Genomic DNA, 18716 nt, shown 5'->3' with positions numbered 1-18716 from the left:
AGGCATTTGAGAAGGTGCCAGTCAGTTTCCAGTGAGATTCTTGTCAACACAGCAATTTGATAGGAAAGCGTAATTGTGAGTGTCAGACAGTGAGTGCTTTTATCTACAGTTTGGAAGAGGCTGATGTCATAGCTGTGTTTGTATCATCCTTGATATGCGTGGAGTCCCAGCTGGCAAATAAATATTCTGAACGCGGACTGGTTGCCCTACACAGTGCTCTGCGTCTCCGGTATAGTAAGTGCGGTTTGCTTTAGCCTTTTTCCCTTCTGGTAAGACATTTTCCTGTTTTTGAAAGCAGGGATGTGGTTAGAAAGTTTAGCCCACGGAAACCTGCTGAACACCTATGGTGCCCCAAACAAATCAGTGTGAGAGGACAAGTGCAAGGTCTTCAGCTTCTAGGACAGAAAGGAAACTCCAGGGAAATCCAGAAGGGTGCCAGCTTTGACAACCACAGCAAAGCCTAGGTTCTTCCAAGGTCACGTCGGTGCCGGGCCAGGGCTTTTGCTTAAGTATTCCTTTTGCCTAAAAATCCAGCAGATAGGGTAATGTTATACTACAAATCAGCTTCTGCTTCCAGACTCTTCCTCATTTTACTTCTTCTGTCAGATATCTTCACCACCATGAATTATAACATCATTGCCTTTGAATTGGATAGTTTATTATTCTTCAGGAGCATTGATGAGGATAGAGCCTATTGCATTAGAAACACTTGGGCAGCCGATTGCAGGTTTGATTTTACTCAACTGTTGGGTGAAATTTTAGACGTTTCTTCATCTACTGTGAGTCACAAGATAAGGCTTTTACATCCTGCTGTTCGTTTTCAGAAGGGCGTGGTTGTTACCACAGAAACAGGGCTGTGGATGAGTTTCTTGAAGGGAGGCCCACTGTCCTGTGAGGCTGGGGGGGGGGGGGGTAGTACGGTGGCAATTTAGGTAACTGACATCAGTGATAAGCAAATGTTCTTTTCAATTTTTGTTGTCATGTCCTAGGATTTATGTATTCATTTATTTGGAATTCCTTAAGCCCATGTCAATAAATAAACCCTCAGAAGAGTGGTAAATTATAATAAATGACCATGAGTGTCTTTGACAGACCTGACCTTTGACATCATTAGTGCAGTCCTGATGGGCTTGCTAGATAAGAACCAGCCTTAAAGGAAAAAAACAAAATCTGGACATGTTTATTTTGAATGGTCCTTGAGATTTTTAATAAGAACATTTGCATTGAAGAACTGTGAGAAAAATCATATATTTTAGCAGTCTGTAAAGCCACTGGCAAAAAGAAAGATCAAGCATCCAGGTCAAAGAGAGGGGAAAATCCATAGGGAATGGGGATTTTTCTAATGCTAGGATCATCAAAATAAAGACAGATCTAAGGAAGTGGTTTGGTATACTTCAGATGCCATAAATATGCTAAAACTAACCAGAAACTTGATGATTTGAAAACTTGCACTTTTATAGAACACACTTAATGTTCTTATAAACTATAATTGAGTTATATCATATTTATGACTTACATACTAGCCCCCATATAAGATACAAATTAATCTTCTAATTTATTTAATCCTCATGGTATCATAAGATCTATATACATGTATTAAGGTCATAGAAGCAGCTCTGTATTGTAATATATTGAGTAAACCCTGAATGCAAGCAGGAACACCTTATAAAACTCTACCCATCTCCTTTCCGTCTAGATATTTGTCTAAATCTGAAGACTGTTTTAATTCCCAGATATGTACATCTAAAGTTTCCTTGTAGGTGTTTCTTAAATCTGCCTCGGGGGTTCTCAAACTTTGAAAGGCATAAAAATTATTGATCCATTAAAAAAATTACTGTATCATATATGTTTTAACTTAAAGAAATGTCAGAATTAATTTTTAATTTTATTCACTTTCCATCTCCTGTACCAACCTTAAGCCCCAGCATAAGTTGCTTTTGATTCTAATCTACTGTGATCCACTGGCCTACCTAAAGCAAAATGACTTGTTTAAATATAACTAAACTCAAAATACACCAAAAATAACCTTATAAATTGAATATTTGCTAATTGTCTAATAAAAATTATCTTGCAAAGAAGGAAATAGAGGCATAGAATCAAAACAGCCCACAAGTTAGCACGGGAGCCAACATTAAGAACCCAAATCTGGCTCGTGGTGTAGTTAGTCTCCATGCGGTGTCTTGGATGCTGGAAGCAAGTGGTTGTCAGCTTTTATTGCTCTAAAATATGATTTTCTTCTGATGTGTAGTGTCCCTGCAATTATGGGTGTCTATTCCATTTTCCCCCCATTGGTGTCTTTTTTGAAGGAATGATGTTTCTCCTTTGGATATTTATTTAGTGTAATTATTGCACCAAATATAGTGGGATTATCATCCACGAACAACTACATCATTCCAGCACGGTTCTCCAGTTACATCAGAGTAGAAACCCGAGTTCAGTGTACCTCTTTGCTTGCCCCATACTTGAAACAAAAGATGCTGTTTGGAAGTTGTTTCCTTTAAGCATGAAAATCTCTCTTATTTTAGCCTTCTCATGAATATCAATGATCGCGTTTGCAATGAAGAGGTGTTTTATAGCTTAATTAGCATTAACTCATTCAATAACTGAATTGCAAATTAAGCCATGAACATATCAAGCCCTTTTCTACTATATCCTTGTCTCTCCTCATTTAAATTTGCTAATTAATGCCTACACAGTACCTACATATATTGTTGAGTCTGTAGCCAGAGAACTGGGTTCTGACCCTTGCCTTGCTGGTTCACTGGCTTGATGATGTTAGGCAAGTCCCTTTGCAATTCTATGCTCTGACTCCTTAGTCTGCAAACAGAAAAGAGTTAGAATAGGAAATTCTAATCAATGATCTGTTTTAACTCCCAGGAGTTTGTAAGTTAGGAAGGGCATAGACTTGATTTTGAGGAATTTAAACCTGTCCGGTGATGCTCAGTTTTTGGCATTTCTCACACTAACGTAGTTGCTGGATAATTTTTTCTTTTAAAATATTACTTATTGCACAAAAGCAATTTGTATTCTCTTTCTTAAAACAACTAATTCTAAGTTCATGATGATCATTTTGGCTATTGTCTATTATCTATTCCATATGAAAAGAAAATTTTTTACAAGACTAGAAAAATCAAAGCCATTGCTGTTTACTGGAGACATGAAGACTTATGTATAGTTTCTGGCTTTGTTTCTGAGATTTCCCAAATATAAGCCCACCAAATAGACTATGTGTAGGCATGTTATTGCACAATTATGAGCCATGTACTTAAGGATAACTTGATGTTGCTACAGTATAAAACCAAGGTGAGTTTGCTTTCCTTTTTAAGATACATGGGTGTGGGCTCTCATCTTTTATGATAGTGGAACGTCAGCTGAAAAATATGGGCAACCCCACCTCCAGTCTAGAGGATGACCTTGCAAAATTAGAAAAAAGACACTCCTTCCCCTAGTCACTTTACCACCATCAACTGGAAAATTGTTATATTACCAATCCATATCCACAGCCCACACAGCTGTGAATGGGGCCACCCCGAGTTGGACAATGCAAAACTCGTACACTGTTGTCTTAATTGATATGAGGGCAGAAACCAAATTTTAATCTCAACACTTTGGGTTATTTCAAAACGTCACTTCTCACCTTTGGGACTCAGTTTCCTCATGTGAAAAAGATTGGATTAGGTAGCCTCTAAAAAATGACGCTTTGAGCAATTGTGAGATGTTTTCTAGCATAAGGAGCATTTCACTAAGTCTTTAAGACACCCTATTCTTGCTTCAGTTTTCAAACACTTTAGGTCTTTGGTTAAAGTTGCTCTCCACAATCAGATTTCCTCCAATCCCTTTTCTCCCAGATCAGGAAAATCTCTCCATTGAAAAATAAATGTTCTTTTTTTTTTTAAGCTTTATTTTTTTTTAATTTTTATTTATTTATGATAGTCACACACACACACACAGAGAGAGGCAGAGACACAGGCAGAGGGAGAAGCAGGCTCCATGCACCAGGAGCCCGATGTGGGATTCGATCCTGGGTCTCCAGGATCGCGCCCTGGGCCAAAGGCAGGCGCTAAACCGCTGTGCCACCCAGGGATCCCGAAAAATAAATGTTCTTTATTCTTTTCTTAAAATGATTTTATTTATTTATTTGAGAGAGAGAGAGAAAGAGATTGCAAGAGAGAGAGAGAGAGCAAAAGCAGGCGGGGAGAGGGAGAAGCAGGCTCCCCATTGAGTTGGGAACCCAATGTGGGGCTCAGCCAGTGGCTCGATCCCAGGACCCCCGGTTCATGACCTGAGCTGAAGGCAGACACTTAACTGACTGAGCCACCCAGGAGCCCCTGAAAAAATACATGTTCTTTAAAATTACATTTACTCTTAAAAATTACAAAAGGGGGTCATAGAGCATGAGCATTTCCCATAGCAGAAGCACTGCTTTCTCTGGAACTGGCTTCCCTTAAATGCATTTATTGAGGTTCCCACGACCAAGGGGCAAGTCTTGCATCTTTCCATGAGCCCTGTGCCTTTGCTCCTTCTAGCAGTCCAGGAGCAGTCCAAGAGAGATGATTTTGGAAGTTGTTACCCATGGAGGTACGTTTTGTTCCAGACAGTCCTTCCATTAGATTGTTCTTGCCATTGCAGTACATTCAGTATCTTTGGCCCTCACTAAGTACCACAAACAACTCCCTAATCATTATGACAACCCAAAAACACCTCCCCTGCCCCAATTCCAAATTCCCCCTTTAGAAGTGACACCACCTCTGGTTGTGAAACTGTTTTAGCATCAAGTTGCACTCTGGCCCTGGCAAGTTGATTCTGAAGCATGCCACTATGTTGTTGCCAGAAGCCACTAAGGCCATAAACTCTTCCAGAGGAAAGCGTGAAAGAGTATACAGTATTTTAAAAAGAGTGCATTGATCATGGTTTCTCAGAAAAACTGGGCTCTTTGTCTCTGTAATAACTAAGGAACCTGAAATTCAAACAAATTTCCTAAGGTCACTCATTAAATAATGGTCTGACTTGACTCTACAAATAAAATCTCTTAAGAAGAGAGTCTCATCGTGCTCACAATGTGCATCATAATGATATTGATAGAGTTGTCATTCATCGATTGCTTGCAGTGCAGTGTACCAGCCCTTTACAAATCTCACTTATCCTTTCCACAACTCTATGGGAGTGAAGACTTATGTTCCCTTACACAGATTAGAACACTGATATGTAGAAAAGTGAAGCAGTTTGACCAAGCTCTCACAGTTAAGAAAGCAGCAGGGCTAGGATTCAAACTGAAGAACGAAAAGCTCAGTTTCACTGCCTTCCCAACAGCCCTGGTGCCTTTTTTTGATGGCCTTCCTTTCGAGTAGTAAGAAAGTTAACTGAAATCCCTAACTTATAAGCTGGGCTGTTGATTGGGACACAGAAAAACAATTATTTTGCACTGTGTTCGGCCGGAGATGTTATTTTTCATTATTGCTAGGACGGCTCTCAGCAGGGTCACCTCATTAGCTGAAGAAAATGTCCCCTGTGGTTCTGTGAGAGATGGATCAGATGGAGGAGCGTAAAAACGAACTCTAAAAAGTGATTCTGTGTTCCCCTCATTTAGGGGATGGAACAGTAATCCCCTTCTTTTCTGATTCCCAGCCTCCTAAGTGATGTTTTAGTTCTGTAGCTGCAGAAGTGTTTTGAAAAGGATGGAAAAAGTTTTATAGAGTTGCCTTCCAAAACTCTTTATCAGTGTTTCCATAACAGAGTAAATTAGGGTGTTGAACCATTAGTGAAGTATACTTAATACTCAGTCTGTTTTAAATTTCCCCATGTAGGGAAATAACAGTTTGGCTGGATTGGTCCTCATTGGCTATGAGGAATAATAGTGAGACTTTCGTTTTCTAAAAAATATTTCTTTTATTTTAGAACAACCTCAAATGCAAGCACTTCATCAACTATATTCATACACCTTTTGATAGACATCTCCCAAGCCATGTGTCATAGAAACCATCCATAAAAACCCTGTCACTCTGTTCCCTTTGCTCTCCACTGTGGAGAAAAAAAAAAAAAAGAAGCAATCTTTTCAAAATTACATTTGATCACAGGATTTTTCTTTCATTTAGGATAAAATCAGAATGCTCCATCATGGCCCACCAGGCCTGCATCTGGCTGTTCCTCACTCCTCAGAGCCAGCCTCCTTCCTCTTCCTTTTACTCACCTCCCTCCCACCACTCCATTTTTGTCCTGGCTTCTGCATTTACTGCCCTTCTTGTGGACCATTGTTCCCTCCTGATCTCAGTTTGGCTGACTTTTTCTCATTGTTCAAGCTCCAGCTCAAATCTCTTTTTTTTTTCTTTAAAGATTTTATTTATTTATTCATGAGAGACACCGAGAGAGGCAGAGATATAGGCAGAGGGAGAAGCAGGCTCCCTACAGGGAGCCCAATGCAGACTCGACCCCAGGACCCCAGGATCACAGCCTGAGCTGATAGCAGACACTGAACCACTGAGCCATCCAGGTGCCTTCAAATCCCATTTTTTAAAGGCTTATTTATTTATTTTAGAGAGAGAGACAGAGAGAGAACAAGGGGAGGGGCAGAACTCCGAGTTGGACACAGGGCTTGAGCTTATGACCCTGAGATCAGCCCCTGAGCCAAAATCAAGAGTCCCACACTTAACCGACTGAGCCACCGGGTGCCCCTCAGATCCTATTTCAAAAGAAAATTCCTCCCTGATTTCCTAAGTTGGTCATCCCTTTATCTCCCATCACATTGCATTCTTCTGTTCTATTCTTCAAAAGAAATTTTTCAACATCTGGATGATCTTATTTACTATGTTTACTTGTTTATTTTCTGTTCAACTAGAGCAAAAGCAGGGGTTTTTCCCATCTTTTTTGTCTTCGTACCCCATACCTGGAATAGAACCCAGTATATAATAGGGCTTAGGAATATTTGTTAGAAGAATGAATGAATGAGTGAATGAATTCCAGTTCTTGCCTAGAATGAAACAGAAGTCTCAGATGAATACCATCACTCACCAAAATATTTATTGAGTTATGCAGATCTACATAGATATTGGAAAGTTGAGATTAAAATTCAAATTATAATGTTCCTTTTCACTATTCCTTGGTCTGCCTGTCAAGAACAAGGATTCTGTTGGGAAACAGAGTTAAAAGCCAAGGCATGCCCAGAAGTGCCTGGCAGGGAAGAATTTCTAACCATGTTGCATCTCTCTGGAGGGTGTCTTCTCCCTCTGTAAGACATAACTCTTTTGCTTACTCAAGCAGGCCCATGCTGATTCTTATCAAAAATCCTCAGAGTAAACATCAGACCATCCCCAAATATCCTATTTTACACTGGTTTCCAGGCTTTCTAACCTGCAAGAAATGAATCTTTTTTTAAGATTTTATTTATTCATGAGAGACACAGAGAGAGAGGCAGAGGAGAAGAAGGCTCCCCATGGGGAGCCTGATGTGGGACTCGATCCCAGGACCCCGGGATCACTCCCTGAGCCAAAGGCAGAGGCTCAACCACTGAGTCACTCAGGTGCCCCAAGAAATGAATCTTTTGACATCCTTCTATTTAACAGCTTCCCTAGCAGAGTGGCGACATCAGCTACCTCATCTTCTCTGCTAGCAGTGAACTTGTATGATTTTACATCTTTGGGTTTGAAAATAAATAACCTTTCTTCCCGTGCCTTTATATGTCCCAGATGTCCTTTTATTGAGTTCACAGAATACAAATGGAAAAAGGTTATTACCAGACAGAAGTGTTTAAAAATGAAAATCAAACCTAATACATGGACTTAGACAACTGGAATAAGGAATATAATATTTATAAAACTGAGTAGGAGGTTGCAATCATTGCTCTAAAATAAAGCATTAAAAATTAATTCAGAGCAAACTTGTCTGTGCTACAGCAAACCTCTCTTTCATTAAGGTAGCACTGCATGTTTCTCCAGAATTAGTTCCCAAAAATAGGTAAATAGCTTGTAAGAACTGAATGTTCTGCAAACTACAGAAGATCTACCTGAGGCACGATTTGGAGTTACCTTCAGTATTAGAGCATTACGGACCTTTAATTTTGAACCAATTGATTGTAATTCTTGCAGATTCTCTACATTTTTTTGCCCTTGTGTATTACTAGGAAAGTTTAATTCATATGCTTTTTATTCATCTTAATGTGATTAATCCAAATGGTACTGTATCATTGGATCAATTTGTATGTTGCAGAATATTAAATAGTAGAAAACTGGGGATGCTAATTAGAAGTTACACTTTTAAATTTTCTATGGATTTTTCTTTTCAAAAAATTTGTATTCCATGTTGTTAAATGTCTTCTCCCAGTCTTCTTCTTGATGTTATTTTTATCATCATCATCATCATCATCATCATCATCATCATCATCCCCATCGTATTTCCTACCTTGCAATATATTAAAAAGAAAGAAAACTAATAGTGTTATCTCTGCATTTATTGTTGAGATGAGGTTTTTATTTTTCTCATTTCACACTGTTCCTCTGAAGCCCCAAAATAAACAACCTTATAACCTCTAGGCCCTATTGATTTTTGAATGATTTCAAATAAAAAGCATCCAGTTTCCATTGCATTGACAAACTGCTCAGTCCCTGGGCAAAACCTATTGGATTCCTATTAAATGGAGGGACAAGTAACAACCAAAAATCCAAAACGTGGATTTGAGATGCAGGGAGGAAGGGTGGTCTCTGCTCTGCTCAGTAAGTGGGTATTTAACCTTTGACCAATGATGACAGGTCTTCTTTAGTTCTATTAGACCAAGAGCAAGCTGTTATGATTAAATAAAAAAGAAAAAAACTGCTTAGAGCCTTGCTGAATATGTCCTGGGAATTAAAGCATATGGCAGGGATAAGGAAAAAAGATTTTCCTTATGCTAATGACCCTTGATGTCTGAAATAAATTAGATCCATTAGAGTTTATGCTCAATAAAAGAAAGACTTTAAGCACTCCAAAGTTAGTGACTCGAGACCAGTTTTGCTCTGAAATTCAATCTGCCTACTTATTAATTCTTGGTGAGGCTCCAGAGCAGACAGGAGATGCGAAATCATAATTCTGTACTGAACCAGAATTTTAAAGAACCACAGGTTTCTTTTCCTTTTCTTTTAATTAAACCATTTCTCATGCTTCTTATTTTGTTTCCCTCATTAATTTGATTTTGTTCCCATTTTTGTTTCATTTTTTGTTCTTTTCAAGGTTTCCTTTATCCTATTTCAACTGAACAGAGAACCCAGAATGAATATGGATTTTCTTGTAAGTTTGATGTTTGGTTTTTATGTTGCTGTATAATCATTTAACGTTACTGCCCCCCAATTCAAGCTTACCTTTCTTTGGATCACAGATGTGCACACAGGAAATAGGCGCCTAATATATTCTAACATGAAAAACAAATTAGATTTTCGCTGCTGAGGAGAAGAAAGGAGGGTCATTTTAAGCCTCTGCCAGCTTTAAAATCTATCAGTCTGCCATTCAGAGCTTCAGTCCCAATAGCTGACAAACCATATCATGAAATATGCTGATCTAATCAAGGGCTGGGTTCAAATGCTAAAAAGTAAAGGGCTGAGAAAATGCAGGCCTGTTGAGTTAGGAAACAGGAAGATTGGGTAATTATAGCCTGGGAAAGTAAAACCTTAAGGATTTAGGGCTAATAGTCTGACTGGGGTTCAGAATGCTGCCTCAGGGTCTCAAATACTACCAGGCCACAAAGTGCAGTCGGCACTCAGGAAACAGTGCTCACAAAACCTAGAGTGTTTGGGCTGTCACTGATAGTCTGAAAAGAGCTGTCAGACTTGGTTGATGGGAAGCTGATATTCTGGAAACTCTGGGAAAGGTAATAGTCAAAAAAAAAAATAAAAATTCCCTCACGTACAGTGCATTTAAACACAAAATGCCGAAAGAAAGGGGGCGATTTCCGATAGGAAAATCCTTTATCCTGTCAATGTGTCAAAGAAACCATGACCCAAGAGTTTGGGTGAACCACTGGCGATCTAAATGATGAGTCATTTCCCTATGTGGCCATGAGTCTTAGGAAAGAGGCATAGCTCCTTAACTTTTAGGAGGCCGGGGACTTATATACCTCAAAATTCCTTTTCCCCCAAATGCATGTGTCTGTAGAATAGAGCATAAAAAGGCTGAAATACCAGTTTAATCACCTCTTTCACAGTGAGTGGAAAAGCTTCAGTTAACTTTGCTGAAAATGTTTGTGGGTCACAAAATACCAAAAAAACAGGGACTTCCAGGTGTCTATGGAGTTCTGGAAAGGTTTCATTTCGTTCGTTTTGTTTCAATTATCAACTTCTGTCACCTTTTGCAGTTGGATCGAAGCATGCTCTCTGCCACCAAGGCAACATGCAACATTTACAAGAATTTTCCTCTCGCCTTAACCAGAAACAGACCTCCAGCTGACTGCACACTGTGTTGGTCAAATGCTTAATTACCTTCTGGGGTAGTGTGACCTTTCTGATCACTGAACCAGGCCTTTATCTTACCCAGTGCACCGTATGGACATATTTGACTCCATAACGAGGAGCTCAAATGTAAATCTCTAACCAGGGACCGTGAGACACTCACGGTTCTCCGAGGTAATACTGAATCTGTATCAAAAGCCTGGAGTTATCGGCATTGACCTCTGCTTCCCAGATCTGAGCCTTCTGAAAGCACACCTTTCAAATCCAACATGTTTGCTTCTGATATTTGTTTTGCTTACTTAGGTATACCATTCCCACCCACCCCTTCCTTGATTTAGGGTAAAGCAAGAAGAGTGCTATGGAAAGTAATTTTATGACTTGAAATGACTTAGGAAAATATTCTGGTTCAATAAATATACAGATTCAGAACATGCCAGATATTTCTAACAGAGTATTTATGTTTGTTTTTAGAGAACTATCAGTGAATTCAAAGCAGCCTTCCAAACTTTTTCACCTGAAATTAGTAATGAACTTTTTTTTCCCCTGTGGGTTGTGATGATTTCAGTTCTAGTTTCTTTTTTATGCCTTCTAATAAATGATCTGTTATGCTGCCCAATTTAAGATAGATTAGTGGGTGAATAGATGCAGAGTGAGAAAGGAAAAGAAATCAGAGATAATTTTCCACTGAAAGGCCACAGTTGTTTTATATAGCGTTTGAAATAGATTTGAAATTAACCTATAAAAAGAGGCAATAAATGTCTGAAAAAATTACAGTGATATGGATGTGTACTGTGGGAAATTTCTCTAAGCAGTTGGTCCAATGTTTCCTTGTCCTCCCCAGCTGCTCCCGACTCAGATGATGTTGCTCTGTATGTTGGAATTGTGATAGCTGTGATAGTTTGCCTGGCCATTTCTGTAGTTGTGGCCCTGTTTGTGTATCGCAAGAATCATCGCGACTTTGAGTCTGATATTATTGATTCTTCGGCACTCAATGGAGGCTTTCAGCCTGTGAACATCAAGGCAGCAAGACAAGGTCAGTTCACATTGCTCTTCACACCTGTGATTTATGCATGTCAGCAACATCCCTGTGTGGTGTCAAAATCAGTGACATTCAGGTCATGTAGCTCAGCTGGAACATAAGCTCCATGAAGACACAGATTCGGGTCTATTTTATTCATTATTCTGTTTATTTCATTCATATAACAAACTAGAAGTGGCAAGGTGCACAAATCTTTTTTTTTTTTTTTTCTTAACTGGTTTCTGTGTCATACTTTTAAATTTTCACTTTAGAAGTGTACACAGATTGGTCAAATGAATTTTTCTTCTTTTTTTTCTTTTTGCCTTTTGACAAGACAGTTTGCATTAATATGAATATAGTGGTATATAGATCGATGACTCAAATCCAGTATAGACAAGGGAAACTATTCCCTAAGTCACTGAGTGGGAATGACTATCTTTGAATCCAGTTTCTTGAAATAGCTAAATACCTTAGGGACAATGAGTAGACTACAAAGCAAAATATAGAATGGACTTGTCTTTTTGGTAGCCAGTAATACAATGGGTCACAGAAATCTAATTGCCCTGTTTTCAACAGGATCTTAAAGTCTATACATTTCTAATATTCACTGAGTTCATTTGTTTTTGGCTCCAAAAGCATCAGGGGGAGCCTGACTAATCGATTGCCCAAATGGAGAATGCAAATGGCCTTCCTTTCTCTTTCTCACTTAGATCTCCTGGTGGTACCGCCAGACCTCACATCGGCTGCAGCCATGTACAGAGGACCGGTGTATGCTTTGCATGATGTCTCAGACAAAATCCCAATGACTAACTCTCCGATTCTGGATCCACTGCCCAACCTGAAAATCAAAGTATATAACACCTCGGGTGCAGTCACCCCCCAGGATGACCTCTCTGAGTTTGCATCAAAGCTGTCTCCTCAGATGACCCAATCCTTGTTAGAAAACGAGGCCCTGCATGTGAAGAATCAGAGTCTCGCAAGGCAGACTGACCCATCCTGTACCGCATTTGGCACATTCAACTCTCTCGGGGGTCACCTTATTGTTCCTAATTCAGGTAATTCCTAGAGGCTTAAATCTCTGGATCATGAAAACGTATTTTGGTACACAAATCTTTTTTATTTGTTGGTTTTCATTAGGCCTGAAAAGTTAGTTGTAGCCTAATCTAACCCGAATCCATTTTTGATGTAAATCAGCATTACTTCAGACAAAATCAGCGAAACCATTCATCTTTCTCCAACTGACTCTGAAAGCGCTTCCTCTAGAAATATTATACTCACAACTTTCTGCCAAGGTGTAATTTAGAACTGTCATTGACCTTCTTTTTAATAGAGCTTCAGAAGGCAACAGCCAGCCAGAAGTGCTCACTGTTGTCATCAGACTTTAAAAGGACAAATTAATTAGAAAACATATTAGTTGGTTCACTTCCAATTTACTGTAGGAAGCAATACTTCAGAATGCTAATTTTTAGATCAGAGGACACTATGGTAGACATCAAATCTTCATTTATTAACTTAACTCTTTATGACACAGTCTTCAACCTCAAGGTATTTGTAAGGTACTGAGTCCCACTTCTGATACATCTGTCTGGAATCCCAGCCATATTATGTCTAGTATATATTTGTAATATAATTGAATTTTCAGCTTGTCATTTAGTTATCTGCTTCGAAAAGGTAAGTCTCATAAAGGTCTTACGTGGTGAGTTTAAGTTAGTAACTGATAATGTTTGATTAAAGTTTGATATTCACTAATCACTAATGAGTTTGCCCCTATTGGTTGTAAGAGGGTTAATGGATTCCTCTGTGAATCTACCTTAGCTCTTTTGGACAAGACTGAGTATTTTGCAAATACAGCAATAAGAAACAATTTGATTGACCTAAAGTCCTCATGTAGCATAAGAAAATGAGATAATGTATAAATAGCCATACAGCCGCGTAATATACAGAACCAATGGGTCTGCAGATCTGAATATGAACTTGTCGTTGATTCTTTCTCTTATTCAGACCCCCATTTCAATGCCTTGCCAGTTTGTCACACCATCCCTTTAAAAGTATATTTAATGAATTAAAATCCTTCATGGAGTATCATTTTTCTTTTTATCTCTACATTTTACATAGCTGAAATCATACATTATATATGCTTTTTTTTTTCACCTTTTTCTCTTTAATTCTCATGCTATTGTATGCTCTTTAAAACCATGACTTAAAATCTATTTTTAAAGTCTATCAAATGAATAGATCAAAATATACTCTATGGGGCATTTACTGCTTAGACACGATATTATCCTCAAGACAGGGCTTTTTTTTTTTTTTTTTTTTCATGAGATTCACTGGATTTTACCTCTGCCTCCCATTTCTACACCTGTCACTTTTTCACATATGAATTATTATAAAGCTTTCTGAAGTGGAAAGGAGGGAGGTAGCATGTATTAAACAGTTTCTATGTACGAGGCATAGTGATTTACACACAGTGTTTTATAAGAAGTTACCTAATCTGTGTCAGGCCTTACTCTTACTTGACATTCATAATTTTATTTCATTCCTATAACAAAAAGGTACATTTTATTGTTCCCATTAGAAAACATAAAACTACCAAGAGTTGGTAGGCTCATGTGTGGCCTTCCTGCTTCACTCTGTGCCTCAGCAAACCATTCTGTACCCGAGGGTGACATTCCGCTTCCCACGGCACCACGGCTCTTATGTTACTTTTCTTCTCAAGGCCATGATTCACTATTTGCAACCAGCTACACAAAGGCCTTTGAGTAACTATTCCTCCTTAACTCTCCATTCTTTATTCTTGAGACTTTCCAACACAGTCGGGCAAGTTTCCTTATTGCCCTGTGCTCATTTGTCATATTCCATTTCCTTGCTAATTAAGTTATAAGCTACTCAAAGACAGGAACATTATCTTACTTCTTGGCATTCACAGTTCTACCAAACACTGTACTCACAGTGGAGCTCCATAAATTTTTATCGAGCTGAAGATAAACCACATTTATTGGGATAAAATCATGGAGGCAAGTGTCTTCAAGTTGCCACCCACTTTGCATTATTCTTGGAGACAATGCTGCCGTGTTGCAAGTCACTTCTTAGAGCGGGTCCACAGACCACCACCACTGGTGTCCGCTGGCGACCACTAACAGTACAAATTTTGTGGGCCCCTGAGTCAGAAACTCCCATGATCTGTGTTTTAGCAAACCCTGCAGGGGATTCTGATACAAGCTCCAATTGGGAAGCCCTGTTCTAGGCCCAGATAATTTAGGACAAAGCTTGATCCCCTAGTCCTACAACATGGTATCAGTTAGCAGCTCTGTAAAAACCTGCTTGTTCTGCTATGACTAAAAGCTAGCAGTTGTCTGTTCATTTTCTAGAGTTATGTACGATGAAAGAAGCTCTTCACCAATTATTACTCTGTTACGGAAAAACACTGATGCTAACCAGATATTCAGAAAATTAAAAAAAAAATGTTTTTTTGATATCGTGGAGGTTAGCATTTTCTCTGACTTTGAATTTTGTGGGGATTTTTTTTTCTTAAATTAGAAATGATGCATCATTACAGCTGTTTGAAATTTTAAGAGCGGTTATTGGTTTTTCCCTCATTTTACAAGGAAAACAACAGTGGAACCATCTGTCTGTTCCTTAAATAAAACGAGAGTTTAAAAAATTACATCATTCCTTTGAGTAATTCCATAACAGTTCAGAGAAAGCTGTGGTAAAAAATAAGGCCGATAAGGAAGGAGAGCAGGGCCGCTCTGAATATTTACATGTCTTTAGAGAAAAAGCAGGCTTGTGGCTACATGGCCACAAAATCTCCTCATTCCCTTTCACGTGCTTCAAAGGCATTCTGTGAAGTTTTCTTTTGATTCATAGGTCTTATGTGACTGCTTTTCTCTTTTGCTATTCAGGAGTAAGCTTGCTGATTCCCGCTGGGGCCATTCCCCAAGGGAGAGTCTACGAAATGTATGTGACTGTACACAGGAAAGAAAATATGAGGTAAATATGCTTTTTCTGGTGCGCTTGACTTTATCAATGTCTGACCTGGAGGAGAATTGTGCAATAGAAAGAATAAACCCAACATATTTTTGTCTTCAGTGCCCTGCTTCCAGCATACCTTTTTTTCCCCTCCTAGACCTATAAAAGGTCAGCTTCTCTTTATCTTTGAAGCTTCAGACACTTTGGCAGATCTTGAGTATGGGCCAAGGGCCAGAGATCTTTTCTCAAGTGGACATGTGGCCATTACAGCTGGAAAACTGGCCAGGGTTGTGATCCATAGATCTAGAGAAATACGTGCATATAGACACCGAGATGTCAGCTTCATGTGGCCTGGCTCAGGAATCCAGCCCGTTCCTATTATAGGGTCAAAGGTCACAGAGATTAGCCAACTCCTTAACCTCTGACCTGCCTTCCCCATGTCAGCCTAGCACTTGATTCTCACAGCTTCTTCTTTTGGTGACTCCCCTTAGCGTGTTATCAACTTCCCATCTTACATTTAGCCCTTATAAATTCCATATCAAACCTCTCTATGTGGATCTAGGATTGATTAAAACTAGATTGAATCTTGCGGCTTTGTTTTAAGTGTGTCATAATCATAAAGATGAAGTGATTTTAAGTAAAAATAACAAGAGGAGTTTAGAAGTCCTAAATTTCGTTTTTCAGTCTGGCCTCTAACATGTCTAACAACGGTCTCTCTTGGTTAGTTCCCACATAAACGTGTGTATTAAATAGTGCTTTAAAGGCCTGACTGATTAATGCTTCTGAAGTACACTGAGATCTTAAAATAAAAGACATTGTTGAAATGAAGATCCTTACGTGTAATTATCATTGTTTTTCCCAAGGGGAAAGGCATCGGCTCTTCAGCCCTGAGCTCCAAATACAAAGCGTGAGTGACAAATGTCGAACTAGGTTATCATTATAATGCATTATACTTTCTGTCTTCCCTCTCTCATCCTCAGAAAAACATCCATTTTTAGTCTTGTTCTTCAAAAGGCGAAAAGCTCTTTTATCATGCTCTCAGGTGGAGATATTGGCATTTATTATCTGGAGGACCTAGAACTTTTTTTCCCCCCTCAGGTGGTGTACTTCCACCTACACAGACTTAGCCTGGCTAAGAAAACCAGAGTTCCTTGAGCATTATCCATGCCTTGAATTTGAGCAACAGAAAATTACTAAAAGACTCATGTTTACTCACATCAAATATTCATTTTTTCCATTCTCAGTGCAAAGTAACATTCACAGGCCCTCAGCGTGCCCTTCTTTTGCAGCAGGAGAAATAAGATCAGCAAACTCAAAGATCCCTGTATATGCTATCTTCTTCTTCTTCTTATCCAAAGGCAAGCTTAGCCAAGTATGTCCCTCTCTCAAGGCCTTGGCCAACATGGACCTTTTGCTTAATCAGAAATGAGTATTGGCTTGTGCTTTATGCTGAGAAGTGAGGAGGTGTTGTGTCTCTTAATGTCCAGCCGATCACCACCATCACACCTTAAGGGGCAGCTTCAGGGGCCTGCTGGGGCTGCAAAGTGTGATGCTCTTCCTTCCCATGGCATAGCCAGTACCCTGGCCAGAATAACTGTGCATTTTAGAGGAAAGAAAGAGGAAACAAAAAATTGATAAAGCTGGACACTCTCGCTTTGAGTTTCCTCTGCCTTTGACTCTAAAGAAAAGGAAATTCTAAACCACTTCTCATCATCCCCCACCACGCCCCCACCTGAAGTTAGGTTCAAGGGGAATTACTCTGTTGAACTCTGGGCATCAGAGAAGTTCAGTTTATAAAAATGAAGCTAGGGAAACCCCAAGATCTCAAAAGAAAATATGCACAAGAGGCCACGAAACAAGGACCAAACACAAGAAGATATCTGTGTCAAATAATGAGAAATTCCTCTCCTCGCTTATTTTCTGCTGTGAGCTAGATGTGTTTTTCTTATAAAAACACAATGACAGGATCGTGTTTTAGGATGTAATAGTAATAGAAGGCATAGTACCATTTATTCACCCTTTTAATTTTATATATTCTTCACTACAACTCCGTGAGTCATGATGAGTCCCAATTTAAAGATCCAAAAACTAGTGCTGGGGCGGGGAGAACAAGTCACATAGCTGACTCTTCACAGTTAACAACTGAGGGGAGGCCAAATTCACAGCCAGGTGGTCTTGCCGTGAAGCTCCTCCGCTGCTCCCTCACGAGCCATTCCTCCTTGGTAGATAGCACCAAGGCACACTGAGCCTCTGCTTTATTTTTTTATTTTTATTTTTTATTTTTTAGCCTCTGCTTCTTACTCTAGTGCATTCTTGAACACAGTTTCTTTCTGCTGCTCACTGAGGACTCTTTCTATCCTCACATGATCCGAGATAGAACTTCCAAAGAAGACATGGCGAAGACATCAGAAGATACAAATGTTACTTCGTGTCATTTAGAGGACAGTTTTGATCCTTCTACTCCATTTTCTTTCTCTCCGATTCCCTTTATTGCATCCCAAACTGGGTGTTTTTCCAGCTGGATGGCATCCAGCTGGTCATCTGCTGATGTGAACTGTCTAAAGGGAGGAGTGAACTTAATTATATGTGGCAGAGTAGATGTGACAAGGGGGCCTTATCGTTACTGAACGTGCTCTGAGAAAGCCCTGGATGGCAGATGAGCAGCCTAAATGAGCTGCAGAGATGGGACAAGCTGTCTCTGACAAGGGAGCAAAGCTGCAAGGCCTTGCTCATGATTTCTACCTCTCCTGCTTTACAGATCTCAGGAGAGGCCGCAAAGCCTCTGTTGTCCCTATGGATACAATTTCCCTGATTAATGGCACTAATGTGGACCTTTTTGCCTTGTTTTCAGTAGCAGTTTAAAAAAATGAGTCTGACTCAGACTGAAATTTTGCTCTTTGTCATTTCTTATTGAAGAAGAATCTGAATGTTAATGTTAATTTTCCCTTTCTTTGTATTCTGTCCCTGCTTAGCAGTTTTCTCAAAAGGCCAGAAAAATCAACTTAGACATTCCAAATATAAAGGTAAATAGGACTCTTTTGGTAAACCGTGGGGAGCCATGAAATGTCTGTGAGGGGCCGAGTAATACAAAAATAGCAGTGCATTTTAAAGATTGAACTGGTGAAGAAGGTAGGCTGGATGAGTTGGTGGAGGGAACAAGAAGACTCCTCAGAGGTTGGCTGCTTGGTTGGGCTGCAGCAATAAACTAGATGTGAGAAGAGAGGGGAGGAAACCAGGCCTGAGTCCAGAGGATGAAAAGTGAAATATATTTCAGGAGAAAAAAAAAAAAGATTTCACCACCAGTTAGAAGTGTTGCAGAAGAG

At 39.4% G+C, this 18716-nt stretch overlaps 1 protein-coding gene across 3 annotated transcripts in view; it reads left to right on the top strand.

The window, feature by feature from the left end:
• The window catches only part of UNC5C (unc-5 netrin receptor C), a 351352-nt gene that overhangs the window by 291582 nt on the left and 41054 nt on the right, over nucleotides 1-18716 (top strand). For 2 of the 3 annotated variants that reach the window (XM_072810536.1, XM_072810538.1), the window contains 4 exons: nucleotides 9196-9252; nucleotides 11248-11439; nucleotides 12135-12479; nucleotides 15327-15414. In XM_072810536.1, the coding sequence (XP_072666637.1) occupies nucleotides 9196-9252; nucleotides 11248-11439; nucleotides 12135-12479; nucleotides 15327-15414 (682 nt within the window). The remainder of the gene's footprint in view (nucleotides 1-9195; nucleotides 9253-11247; nucleotides 11440-12134; nucleotides 12480-15326; nucleotides 15415-18716) is intronic. The other variant, XM_072810537.1, reaches the window with a different exon arrangement.

This window comes from Canis lupus, chromosome 33 (assembly GCF_048164855.1).
Source record: "Canis lupus baileyi chromosome 33, mCanLup2.hap1, whole genome shotgun sequence".
Classification (NCBI taxonomy): domain Eukaryota; kingdom Metazoa; phylum Chordata; class Mammalia; order Carnivora; family Canidae; genus Canis; species Canis lupus.
This window is presented reverse-complemented; position numbering and strand designations above follow the sequence as displayed.